This window comes from Ischnura elegans, chromosome 1 (genome assembly GCF_921293095.1).
Source record: "Ischnura elegans chromosome 1, ioIscEleg1.1, whole genome shotgun sequence".
NCBI lineage: Eukaryota > Metazoa > Arthropoda > Insecta > Odonata > Coenagrionidae > Ischnura > Ischnura elegans.
The window spans coordinates 99,441,475-99,456,035 of record NC_060246.1 but is presented as its reverse complement, the minus strand read 5'-3'; the positions used below and the strand labels follow the sequence as shown (position 1 = coordinate 99,456,035).

At 34.8% G+C, this 14,561-nt stretch overlaps 1 protein-coding gene across 2 annotated transcripts in view; it reads right to left on the bottom strand.

Moving 5' to 3' along the window:
* Positions 1-2,721: 2,721 nt before the first annotated feature.
* Positions 2,722-14,561, bottom strand: part of LOC124167101 (elongation of very long chain fatty acids protein AAEL008004-like) — a 102,740-nt gene continuing 90,900 nt past the window's right edge. For both annotated transcript variants that reach the window (XM_046544900.1, XM_046544894.1), the window contains exons 4-9: positions 11,405-11,595; positions 10,823-10,903; positions 9,387-9,443; positions 8,552-8,657; positions 6,319-6,455; positions 2,722-4,108 (exon numbers count right to left, since the gene is read on the bottom strand). In XM_046544900.1, coding sequence (XP_046400856.1) covers positions 3,941-4,108; positions 6,319-6,455; positions 8,552-8,657; positions 9,387-9,443; positions 10,823-10,903; positions 11,405-11,595 — 740 coding nt within the window. In that variant the 3' untranslated portion in view covers positions 2,722-3,940. The remainder of the gene's footprint in view (positions 4,109-6,318; positions 6,456-8,551; positions 8,658-9,386; positions 9,444-10,822; positions 10,904-11,404; positions 11,596-14,561) is intronic.

Sequence of the window (14,561 nt, the reverse complement as noted above, 5' to 3'; positions counted from 1 at the left end):
TGAAGAAAGAGTTGGCCCACAAAAAGTTCTCGAATGGAATCCTCCCTAAAATGTTGCCTAAACAATTCGCCTCTTTTGCACTACAAAGTCTAATTAATAATTTTATCTTGATGTTTTGCTGTTTGTTCACATTTATTTATTTTATTGGTCAACCAATGCAATGGTCACAGATATAGATAGACAACTAATATCAGGAAGATTGGATGAGGAGTATAGAAGAAGTTTGGGGTAGTATAGTTGGATAAGATAAGACTGGAATATTCAAAGTGGCCAAGAACTCACTTGGATGTGTTGATAACAGAAAGATACAGAAACCGTGAATAATGGAGGAAATGATAAAGGAAATGTAAAAATGAAGTGGAGGAGCGTGGAAACAAAGCAAGGCAAAAGGATGTTTGGGGAAACAAACAATCAATAACAGCAGGTAAACATGAAGGCAAGGGAGGCTTGATGGAAAGACAGTGTGATGAAATGGAAAAGTTTCAGAATAAAAAAGAGTTGGGCATGCTACATATCAATGTAAAGCTGCTATTTGCCAGCAAAAGAGAGTGAGCCACCTCAAAAATTAAAGGTAAGAATGTAAGGATGATGACGGAGCAAAACATGTTTCATAGTAGGAGGAAGGAATATGCAGAGGATCCATTTGACAGCAGGAACAGGGCAGAGAGAATGAATATATAGAAAGAAAGTGTAGTGGATGAGGATAATCTTGGAATGGGGGATTTAGATGTGGAAATAAAGAGAATTCTTTGCCATAGGAAGGCTAAGGAATCAGTGGGTATGGACAGTATCCCAAGTGAGCTTCAGAAGAATTCAGAGAACTTGACTGGAGAAGGTTTTTCAAAACTGGTAAGCAGGATCTAAGAGAGAGGGTCTTTCATAAAATTTTGTGAAGACAGCTCTAATTCCACTGCCAAAAAAAGAAGAAAGCTGCAGAGCACCAGCTCAGGCCACGCATGTGAAGTGCACGATCAGATTATGTAAGAGCCAAGATAAAATATATAGGTATTTCATATACATTCATGAAAATATATATATTTTTATCTCCCATTTTAAATGGCAAATATGACTAGGCAGTTGAAGGATATGAGCTATCCACACGGGTGATGTTTCTTCCAGCCAAGGATGGTCTTTGACCCAAAGGATGTGATGGTTCACCTAGTTCAAGTCAGACAATTTCCCATGAGCATAAGATTTTTAGTACTTATTATGCAATGCACGTCTGAGATACTGAAAATTCTGTGTCATCTCAGTTGTCATGTTTTTAGACTCCATTCTGTTCATCAAAAAGCAAACTTCCTATTGCAACATGACAACAAACACAATCCAACCTTCTTCCATTCCAAATATTGTACGATTCAGGCCTCACTGCATTTTCACTACCCCAACCTGAGCACTTATTCTAGTTATTTGCTAAAGGTTAGCTGCAGCTAAAAATGGCTAGTGCTCAGAAGGCAGAGTAACTATTGCAGCAAGAGTCACTAATTCTTTGTTATCTTGAGTTAATGAATGATATGAAGAAATTGGAAAGAAGATGGGGAAGAAAAAGGAAAGGGGATATCACTATGATGCATGATGAATTCCAAGGGTTGAAAAACATTTGGAAGGGAAATGACTCTGTCATCTGAAGTTAGTCACAGATACCTAGTAAAGTGAAATTTTCTGTTCCTAGAGTAAAGAAGGCAATCCTTTAAAAAATTGTTGTGTTGCCTCTAAATTTTCCTTTAAATAGGCAGTCAAGATAGGTATTCCAGAAATCAATTTGCTTCATAGACATCAACTGGAGTTTAAATGTTTAATGAGTGCCTATTATGTGTTCTGCGGTGATGCTAATTAATTATGAGTGTACCTTTAGTGGCAGTTTAAGGCTGCTCAAGGGGCCATAAATAATACTTGTTTTCTTAGCAAAATTAGAGTTATAAATAAATAAATTGTAGGTACAACATATAAGCAAACAAAATTTAGTCTCTGGTGACCCTTTACTCTTAAACCCTACCCCTTGCCAAGTTACCTTTTGTCTCTTAGCATTGAATATGCACAAATAAAACACAAATAAACATATAATTTGAGGTAAATACCATTCCACAAAGCCTTTCCATGGATTGCATAGCATAAAAAATGTGTATGGATTAGGACACTGTTCCTGTAAAAATATATGAGCATGTAAAAATTACATGCCTTTTTAGTCATTCCAATCACTATGAATAATTCTTATTATGTAGTTACATTCCCTTCAACCATGGCCATGATACAGTGGCGCCGATGGCCTGAGGGGGTCCGAGCCCCCTCAAAAATTCATTATGGGTGTGAGGGAAAAATGTGCTAGGATTGTCGATTTTCCGTGGATAGTACAGATATCAAGATTCGAGTTAACAGAGTTCTAATGTTGATCATATGACTCTTCTGAAATGCTTAAAAAACTTAAAACCTACTAGTTATGACATTTCCCACGGCAAGATCCACGGTTTGAGCCCCCCCAATATTTTTTGTTAGTCGGCATCCCTGCCATGATATCATTGCAGCTGAAAACATAAATTAATTTGATTATGGGCCTGTAGAAAAAAAGCAACGATCTAAATCAATGTTTCTAAACTATGTATTCCCACAGAAAAAAGCCATTTATGAGCATACTTACCAAAGACAAAAAAAAACGAGAAAAATGTTCTCTTTCACAATAAAAAAGGGGATACGTGTATGGGTTCTGAATTGAAAAGAAAGCTATTCAGAGTAACACTCTTATTTGTACAATACAGTTACAATCAATAAGCAAGTATATACATCATATTGAAAAAATAAATACATAGTAATTACAACATTACCTCTGAAGGCAAAGCGGTAATAGAATCATAATTCCATTGTCAAATCATTATGTTCAGAATTTTGAGCCATACCAAAATGGTTGAGCTTCATAACTACTCCATACTGTCAAGTTGTTATTGACATACAATTCAGCATCCAAAATTTTTTTAAACATATGATTTTCAAACATTTACATTATATACCACAACACTTTATGTCCATCACAAGAAGTCCACTCCTCAAATCATAATTACATAGGTGTTATAAATGGTATAGGTAACTCAAACACCCAATTGAAAATGATTTTATCATCTCCAGTCGAACTTCCAAATAAAAGGTGCATGCACACAGTTCGAAAGATGTCCAATAAAACATCATTTCAAAAACTACATGCTATTTCATATCTTCCCATCCTCAGTTATTCCCTTAATAGTATACATACTGCACAATTATGGCCCATCCTCATAAATGGAAAAACAAGTGCAAAATTTGCATTGCAATGTGAATGGCTTATAGAAAACACATTGCGGAGAAAAAACAAACAATGAGATCAGAGAAAAATATGTTACTTTTCTCTCAAACTCACCAAGTCATGAGCTAAACTCAAACAAGGTAACTCATGAACCAAATAATGAAAAAGATTTACACAGAGTTTTACAAACATGTACCAATATGTCAGTGAGAGGACATATCAATGCCTTGTTATGCTACACTCTTGGATCAAAGAATAAAGTTTAGTCAGGCAGGTATCATGGAGGTTAGACAATAAAATTACTATCAAAATCTTGAAAACCCATTTTGAATATGCTTTCTTCCTCAGATAAATTCCTTGGAAACTATTCATTTGGCCAAAACACTTCACTGATAAATTGCCTTTAAAATTTTTGTAGTTGGCAAGATCAACTGATGATATGACTGAAATTGTGCATCTAGGAATTTATGATGATCTAACCATACAAATCTAGAGTCACATGGATATAACCTCAACTCCAATATTTGAAGTAAAATTTATGCAAAGTGTCACAGGTCATATCATCACATTCTGTCTGACAAATGCAGTGTGATATTTCCACTGGGGAAGTTAATGCCTTCTTGTACTCCATTTCTTTCCTCAGTCCATCAAAATGACACATTTGGTTCATCAATGAAGCTTAAAGGTTCCCTTCTTGTAAGACTTCCTGTAGAAGTTGCCAAAGAGTCCCAAAAAGAACAAAGCGTTGATTCCGAGGAGGACAATGATGGTCTTTGGATAGTTGCACTCATAAATGAGAAGCTGAGAAGAATGCACAAAGATCATGCAGAACTGCACCTGTAATACAGAGGAGAATAGACATTAAATATCAGAATTTTGACTGAAACTCGATAATCAAACAGATTTCTTGCAATCATTTCACTGAGCTGAACAGAACTCAGGAAAACTGAAGTATGTGGTCAACTATTTCATGAAACTTCCCAAAATGTGGGTAGGGCAGATGTGAATTCAAATTTATGAAGTTTCTAAATTGATACTCTGTTCCATTAAATGTGCTTAATTTCCCAAACATAAGGTGATTAGCATTGATTACAGTCTGGCCTGTGAGAGTTGTCCAATGACAGTACAAAAGAGGGGTGGAGAACCCAGTGTCAGCACAGTTTGCAGCCAATCAATGTCCCCCAAATGCACCTAAAACCCTCGCCTAGTCATAAAACGTTGTCACATGCATATGAAGCACCAAAACATGCCCTTTCTTCTATTCACCAAAACCAAGGATTCTCCCAATGGGTCCTTCACACTAGTCGTCCCCTTTGGCTCATTTCTTCACGGAAACCTTTTGTTTACGTATGATGTGGGCGTTTCCCTTTCTGACCTGGCAACCTTGTCCTATACCCCAAACTAGATCCGTCTACCATAGTCATCCGACAATTCGAACAACAACATCGGCGGGGGAACTGTAGGACGATTAATGCAAATTTGGGTGCAAGTTGGTTTAACAAAATAGTACATGATGCTTCCTCAAATTCAGATTTGCACAATGCAGTAATACCACAGAATGCAAACTCCAAGTCAAAGGCAGATTAATGGGAGTGGATGGAGGAGTGTCCCCTCCCCCCTGTTACTCCTATACCACTGAAAAAATTTTAAAGATGGTAATTATTAGGGTGGCTCTCCAATCTAAGCCTTTTTGCAAGTAATTTTTATTTTACCAGATCACCAAATAATATTTAAAGATAATTGGAGAATATCTAAAAAGCCACTTTTCTAAGTAGAGGCACTATCACTGGGATTGCATACCGCCAATATGCCACGGAAAGTCTTTACCCTCCCCCTCCCCATAATCACGATCATAATCTGTACCTGCCCAAAACTTCGGTAAGTTTCACTGAATTTGTTTTTTCACAGCCATGGTCCAAAACCTCTCTTTTTCTCTTTCCTTAAACCAGCTTATTTCTTTTTTTCTCAAAATAGTACTCATTTTTTTGGCTTTTAGTGCGTTGCCCTCAACTTTGTCACTATATAACAGACAAGAATAAGAATAAAGGTCATATATAATGCAAATTTGAATTGCTTTGGATCAATGCCCAATGGAATGCACTAAATTTCAGCTTGCCAATATGGAAGAGGAAGACAAAAGAATTTCTTGAGCTTGACCGCTCACATAAGAAAATTTCCATCTTGTAGAAGAAGGCAGATAAAACATGCATTGGCCAATTTTAATGATACTTCGTGGAATAATCTCTCTGCTGGGGCAAATATATCTCTTAATTCTGGCATATTTTCTGCCCACTAATGATTCAATAAAATAAAATAAATGTGCATATATCCAGAAATTACTTTGTTCTAACTTTTCTTTGCAGCTGCATTTATTTTTGCATTAATTTTTTCAATGAAATACTTAAACAATATCTTTAGCCCATTTTGAGCAAGAGATTCTTCTGAAGAAGCAAACAGGAATTCGCATGTAAAAATGATTTGCTCTTCGATTGGCATCACCTCAGCCAACTGGTTTGAAACGCAATGTAATTGTCAATATGCAGAAAAAAAATGAGTCGGTAACATTGAAAATGCCCTTGCCTGCATGCAGCTCCTACAAAATATCACTCAAAATCAGATATACCTAAGTCCATGATGTGTGATTGCTGAAACCATTCTTATGACCATAAATGCACAAACTTAAATGACATTGCTTTGAAAGCTTTATACGATGGAATTTATTTTGTAAGTGTCCTCTGTGTAGATCTATCAGAGCTGGAACGACATCATAATGAGCACACCTCACCAATATGGCATCAGACATCAAAATATTGCAAATTGAAATCAAGAAATTAAAGTTGGCTATGGTGGTAGTGAAAACAATGGTTTCATTTTTGGGATATCTGCAAAAAAATAACAGACATAACGCAAAAATGTTATGACAACTTGGCCACTTTGATGGGTACTTAGCATCCATATCACCCTTCAAAATAGCTGGAAGGGTTTTATTAAAACCTTCTTCAAATTGATTAACTATACTCCAATTTAGGGAGACCTAAATCGCTTACCATCTGAAGAGTGGTGAGGTACTTCTTCCACCAAAGGTACTTCTGGTACTGGGGACCCATTGCAGACATCATGTAGTAAAAGTACATGATAATATGAACAAAGGAGTTGATAACTCCAAGGAAGGTACCGTGGCCTCCTGCAAAAGATGAAGTTCAGAAAAATTAGCAAGAAAACAACTGCTTCTTCCATGTAATATTTTAACATCCAAGAGAGCGTATCGAGCAGCTTAGTATTAATTTTGAATCACAACTATCAGTATCACAATTAATGGCAAAAGTTAATATATATTTATAAATTACAATAAGAAAATTTTCCTATAGCATCACAGTCAATGATAAGTCTCCCATTATTTAAATCCCAAATTCACCATTACTTGTAGAATATGCGATTGTAATGAAAATTATGTCTATACTTTCATTAAGAGGGCTATATTTAGGAATTGATTAAACAAATACCTATACTAGTAAAATCTTTTACTCTAAAAGGCCACAAAAATATGTAATAGCTAAAAATGGGTCATTATAATCTATTTAAAATAGCCTATGTTAATGTATTTGTAGGTAAACTATGGAAAACTATAAATTTCCAATTTTATATTGAATCAAAAATATTTAGCTCAAAATCATGCTTACAGTTACAATACAAATGTGAAATTTGATCATTGATGAGGTAATTTAAGCAATTATGCATTTGAAGTGATAAGCAAAATTCAACTTCCCTGGCATTATGTTTTAAGGGATGCAAATAAACACTTCTCTTTAAATGATGGTAGAGGTATATAGGTATAAATTGATAGGAGTGACATAGTAGGTGTAGCATGATTAAGCTTTGCCTGGTTTTAATCTCAGGTTATAAAGGGTCTAGCCAGATAAGATGATGAAAAGTGCCCCCAGATGTTTTGAAAAATAAAAAATATACACTTAAATTGCATAAAAAATTATGAGCTTCCCCAAAGTTTCAGGCCCTAACAATGGAAATTAACCCCAAAAAAAAAATTGAAACACGATTTTTCGTTTTTTAACCATATCTCCAGTTTTTATTTTTGTAAAATCTTTTTCTTAATTTTAAAATGTATACATTAATGCAGTGGCGTAACTAGGAATATGCTTTGTGGGGATGAGAGGGGATAGGGAAGGGAACCTCCTACCCCCGACCCTCCCTTTTAGGAAAATTTTGGAAAAATGACATTCTTGAAAATACATTTTACATAATTTTAGCACTTAAAATTTGGGTTTCAGTAAAAGGTTACGTAAAAATTTACTAAAAGTCAAAACTATACAATAGTTTTGAATATTAATTTTCTTTCTCTGAGGCTTTGGGGGGGATCCATCCCCCTCATAGTTACCCCACTGCATTAATGTACAGTATGGTTATAACCAATAATTACGATTAATCTTAGTGTGATAGGCATTGTTTATGTTAATCTTTATTCTTAATCAATAATATTACAAACTGATCAACAATTGTTAAGCAATCTCTCAACAATCAAATCAAATATCCTCCTGGAATACATAGATAGAAATGGTGCAAAGCAGTTACTCATCTTGTTGACAGTGTTTCACCAATTTAAAAATCTGAATAAAAATTAGGATTATACTTTTATGTAGGGGTAACAAATCTTTTTTTTTGGCGTGTCTATTGTTTCCTAAAATTTTTAATTTAATTTTGAAAATTTCAAACTTATGCAAAAGTTTAGTTTTCGGTCAAAATTTTTTGAAAAAAAATCAGGATGGTAGAAGGTAGACTTAATGTATGCATTTTAAAATTATTGATTTTACAGAAATAAAAACTGGTGATATGGTTAAAAATTAAAAACCGTGTTTCAATTTGTTTTGGGTTAATTTCCATTGTTAGGGGAAACTTGTTAGAAACTAGGGGAAAAAAAATTGAAAAGGCCTGAAACTTTGGGGAAACATAATTTTGATACACTTTAAGCACATATATTTTTATTTTTCAAAACATCTGGGGGCACTTTTCACCATCTTATCCAGCAAGAACCTTAGGGTGAAATCTTCAGACAACTAAAATTTAAAAATGTTCACTGTGTGTCCAGGGAGAGGAACTCCCCATTCTGAATGAGTGGAATTCAGATGTTTGAGATTCATTCCAGGGAGACCTCTACCCTAAGCTATCCAAACCCACCAATAGATTGAAGCAATATGATACACCATTAAAGTGATTGCCAGCACATTATGGATTCATAGATCATAATTTTAAAGGTAAAGCACCAACCTGGAAGGAATTTAGTTCCAATCCATGCACAAATGGGCATAAGAGTATGGTGGTAAAGATGCAGGAAGGTCACCTGGTTATTCTTCTTTCTAAGCACAAAGAAAACCTGAAAAAAAACAATAAATTCAAGTTAGCAGGGTAAAATTTCCCAAGGAATGTGCATAGCTCTAACAATGATTGTATTAGTAGATACCAGCTAAATAGAGAGCTTGAGATTTAGAGTTTAGAGTTTGTAGGAGGAACTATAGAATTCAATTGCAACCAAAGTTAAGATTGGTCCAGTATTGAACATGAGAGTGTGAGAACTTCAGAAAATTTAGGCAATCTACCATTCATAATAAAGTGCAAGAGGAAGATTTTAGGTCTTGCGGATTACATATTTTATCATTTTAAATTATTTTTTATGAGAATCATATTTCGATTAGGCTTGTTCTTGGATTAACTGCTTCAGTATTTCTAAAAAAAACCTTTTCCTCAAGAATTAGGGGTTGAACCAGTAAATTTCTAACTTCCTTGCCCCTTCCAATAGAAGTGATAAAAATTCAGCTTACTATACTTGGAACCTTCAGAAGGAAATTCCGCAACTTTTAATATTAAGTAAGTAATTTATAATTACAAAGGTAGAGTGAAATTCAGACTTTCTGAAGATTGAATCACTCTAGATTGACTAGTGGATGATTGATATGTGAAAAACTGTGACCAGGAGTGTACGTTTAGAAGATTATGACATGTATTATGCTAGATATAAATCACCAAAAATAATACTTCAATGGTTGAGTAAAAATGATAAAAAAATTATATGTACCAGAAGATATGCTACATCTATCAAACTTACAGTGTCCAACAACTCTACAAGCTTGCAGAAGAAGTACCACCAGCATGCATTCGCCATCTGCAAGTTATGAACAAATAAAAAATTAGAAGGAAACTAATAAGAAACAATGCAACATGTATCAATGAAAAAAATACAACATAATTGTAAATTATAACTTCTTATTTGGAATTAAAAAAAAGGTTATAAATATATTTTAAGCAAAATCAGAAATGCACCTATTCATTGTACTCTTGAGAAGATACATCATCCCTACTTAAACAGTCCTCTTTTGTATTTTATTGTAGTATAATACTCCATTATTACTATTATTATTATAAATTTAAAATCATTTTGTAAATTTCAGAGTATGCATGTATATACAGGGGGAGCCTAGTTGGTAGAGTGTTGGCTACCGAATGCTTGGCTTGCCATCTAAGTCTGAAGAATCCCAGGTTCAGTTCCTAGATGCAAGTTTTGGATATCAAAAATGAAATCTCAAAGTGAAAGGTTTACCTTTGAAAGGCTTTCTTTCCCTGAATGAGAGTAATTCACAAGCCAGAAGCTTAGTTTTGGAAGCCTTATATTCACACATCCACGCAAACCTTTTGGTTGAATCACTTAATGAGAAAATGTGATGATAATGAAGACCGTTTGTCTCTATAATGACGCTATGGCCGTAGAAACTCGTTAACAACATTTAAAAAAGTTTGTGGAACAGTAGTTTTGGTTTGCTTTTGTTCTAACATGATTATCAATTTTTTCACAAAGTAGCAAACCACATTCAGTTGATTTGATGTAAAAATGACCAGACTTGTCAAAATTAATCTTCATGCACAGGGGAGGATCCAGGATTTCTTTCTGGGGGAGGCACAAGGATACCCCGTAATACAAAACAAACGCAATGATAATGGGACTGTATTAAAAATCTTGTATATTTTTCCAAGGGTCTGGGGGGGCACGTGCCCGTGTCCCCCCCCCCCTAGATCCGTCTATGTTCATGTATCTCAAATATGAAAATATTACTTCTGGTAAAATACTGCGGAAAAAATTAAGATTTAGGATTCAGTAATAGGTCACCAAATATAGCCAAGCAAGAGTGACGCATCCCTTAATGCTGGTCTTCTCCTCTCATTGATCATATTATGATGAGTCAAATATCAAATTCTCAGTTCATCTTCCAAGTACACATTAAAAGTTTTGCAAGCGCTATTATCATCTGAAATGCCTTTTTAATGAGAATGTGCATTATCTTGATTAAAAATAAAAATAAAGTATATAGTAAATTTATATCACCTTTTTAATATGTGGAAATAATTTCATTAGAATTACAAAAGAATTTTGGACGATAAATTTTATGATTATGAAAAACCAATGAGACTTTCATGACACTCACACAATAAAATCTAAATTTTATACATGTTTACAAGGTAATTTTTATTATTTAAAAAATTTCTTACCCTAATAGCTACAGGGTTATTTGAGTAATCAACAGGTTGGCACTTCAGGTTATAGTGATGAAGCCATCCTCCTTGCAGACCCTGGGAAAAATGAAAAAAAGGAAGCATTAGCACTATGTTAAACTGCAGAAATTATATTCAACAACTTTGACATTTTTTTAAGAACAACTTTGATATCATTATCTCATTCGTCGCATTTCTTATGCCCCAGCTAGTAATGGAGAACTTGTAGATTTTTCAGAACAAATACAGGAGATAGAAGAAGATGAATCTTGCACAAAGCAAAAAAGGAGAGGGCTAGGTAATGCTTTTTTCCGGAGATAAAAATGCTCAAAGTTGCTAAAGGATACTACAGTATCTAATGATTAGCTAAATTATAGTTATTCAAAAGTAAATTGAGCCATCAACACTGAAAAAGTCAATTTTTACATAATTAAAACCATGCATAGTTTGCAACCATGAAAAGTATAATACATGTGTGGATATAATCAGATGGAATGTTTTCTAGAAAAAATATTATTTCTCCAAAAATATTAACCATGTCAACATGGAAATTATTGTAAAAGGTAATTAACTTCTTACCTCCCAAACCAACCACACACTGAACAGTACTTGTGAAAGGTTGTAAGCTATGAGCAAGGGCTTCAGGTCGAATGCCTGTCTCTTTTCCATCAGCTGCGGCCCAACTTTATTGGAAAACCAGAGGTACACAGCCAAGATGAAGAAAAGAGGCCCAGGACCACCCATCAGGAACCATTCACTGGTTCTTGGGTCTGGAGAAAAAATAAACAAGATGAAAATAAATAAGAGTAAGGTTGAGATTTCCAATACAAAAAGTGGTATTCCAAATTTGAAATATTGACCTCAAGAAGAAACAATAACCTACACATGCAAATAGTGATTTTTACTTTAAATAATAATTATAGTCATTTCATAGAGTATAATTTAATAATTCCCAGCGGTATTAATAATAATTTGAATTTCCTCCACTCCAAGCAAGCATTGAGCGGCTGGAAGAATGAGACCATATATTCTAAAAGCATTTTCATTCACTGTTTGCAGAACATTATAAATTATTTCCATACTCTTAGAAGAAAAAAAGGCATGCAAGGTAAAACCTGGTAAAAAGGATTACCCTGCGGCTGCTATTAGTGATGTTTTGGAGTAACTAGTTTCACCTTGTTGGCGCCTGCATACAGGCAATATGTCACGCATCGCGAACTATTAACGGGATAGATACATGACAGATTTAAAATTAGTCATGTTATTATCGAAAGCAACGGACGAACTAAACAACACAGCATTTAAAAATTTTATTTTCACATAAACGTTATCACAGAACCAATAGCGTCCTTGCTAGACCTGCCAAGAGATTGAGCGACGCTTTTCTTCCGAGACGTTAAGAAAAATAAATTAAAAGTGCGGTTCAGGAGGTCGCCGAGGGAATTCTTATTTCCGTTGAGACCTTGATGTCTAGCGATTTTATCTATATCGCATCACTTATCTGCCTTCTAACTCTATCCATGCAAGCAATTTGACGCGAACATTTGCTGAGGTACCTATTACACTACGTTCAATGAAGAAGGCCAAAGCGAAGGATAAAGAAAATATGCGCAAGAGAAATGAAAATGCGTATTGGACTGAAAAAATCAATTATGCTACGTAGAGATCAAGATGCTAGATTACGCAACGTACTTGTGAATGATGTACAATGTGAAATGAAAATGGCCGAAAACTAATAGTAAAAATGAAAGGAAATGTCGATTATATGGGCATTTCTCAACCTGCGTCCCACGAATATATAGTTTTCGAAATTACGCACGAGTATAAGTAAAGAAATGGGACAGCCACGACATTATTTCTACCAAAAAAAATTTTGGATTTCAGTGGGATGGCCAAAATATTTTCAAGATTCTTCGAGAAAACAATTAGAATAGAGTCAATAAGCAATTACGCCCAAGTATACTACTTTCGTCTGATTTAAAGTGTCCTTGCCTTAAAACTTTTTAAATCCGAAGTAAAAACTCGTACCTCTGAACTGTTGTTTATCACACGGATTGTATTAGATATTAAAATCAGCCATATAATGCATCATCCTATCAGACTACACTACCGAAATAAGATGGAAAATGAGGATATCGTATCGAAAGTGTTATTTACAGCTTTAATAATAGCTATAATCTTCCGCTATAGCGGAATACATTCCTTTCTCAATTGCTTCTTCCACTTTCCATGTCACTGATTTCTTCCTGGTTATTAATTCTAAATTATCGTTTTCAAATAACTAATCATCAAAATATACATTTTCTTGTTGTTTACTTATTTTTATTCTTTAGAAAGTATATCGTTATATCAATTTTATTCGTCGGCTGAAGAAAGAGAACAGATAATAGGGAAGTTAATAAAAAGTTTACGGATTGAAAACTCATTTCTCTCCCTAATTCTATTAACTCGTACATGATAGAAATATTTTCTGTGTGTCATAAAAATAAACCCCAAGTTGGATAAACTTGGACTCGGAAATAAAAATACTGAGTTTAAAAAATTCCAGAGTCCTTGGTGATGATGAGAGCTCCACAATCGCCAGTAAATTAAACGATTTTTTTAAATATCTGGAGCATATTTTTCCACATTAATATTCACTTCTCTGGCTTGCACCAAAGTTCAACTTTATAAACCCCTATCTGCGTCGATTATGTTCTCAGGACGTTCAAGTCTCCTTGCGATTTGGTGACTTTAATACCCGAAAACATTTAGGATATATCTCCCCTCTGGGAAAAAATCTGTCCTTTCAATTAAATAAAAATCTGCAACCTGCAAAATTGAAGACAGCAGAGAAGAATGCATTCATAGCACGATGCATGGCCAGTATTGCTTCAATTATTTTCCAACGCAAAAACAATGACAACACTTCCTTTTGCTGACTCCTGTATTCCCTCAAGGTCCATAGCAAATTAGAAGCCCGTGACTGCTACATCCCACAACCGTCTCTTTCCTACGATGATCTTCGGGAACGTTTGGCGTTCCACGTGTGGTGTGGGATATATTAATGGGAGGAATTAGTCAAGCGGATGAAGGAGGTGGAGGGACAGAAACGCAGTAAATCACCAACAGAGACAGGAGAAACTCAGCTTATGCTTGCATCGGAGAAAAATAAACTGACAAGCTGTCCCTGCCCTTGAGCTTTATTTCCTTTTTAAGGATTCAAGACTGCTCCATTTTTCGAATAAATATAGGAAAATGGTAACTTAAGGATTATTATTGCGAAAATAAGGAGCATCACCTGGAGAAATGGGTGGATTTAAAAAAATCCACATAGGTATTTGATGCGTGAAAAGGAAATAAAATATTTTTAACGCTGTCTATTTACGGGGAGAGTAAATGAGTTGGCAAGTTTTTCACGCGCTAAATTCAATGGTACGGCCTCTTAACCATTTCTTTTTTATGACTTTGCTCACAAATTTAATTTACCCTCATTATTACGGACGAGAAGCTGACATTTTTCCGTGACATCAGAATATTTTTCCTCCACGCAGCTAAAAATATACTCAAAACATGTGAATATATGACGATCATTGATTTGAGCAGTATTTTATCTCGTATTTTTCCTCGTGTCACCACTTTGCGGGGATTAGAGCTGACCTTCACCTAACTTCAGGGCTTCCCCGGGAAAATTACTCCTTAGTTCAAAGTGCAGCAATCGACAACTTCAAAGGATGTGATCACCTGGCCGCGAATA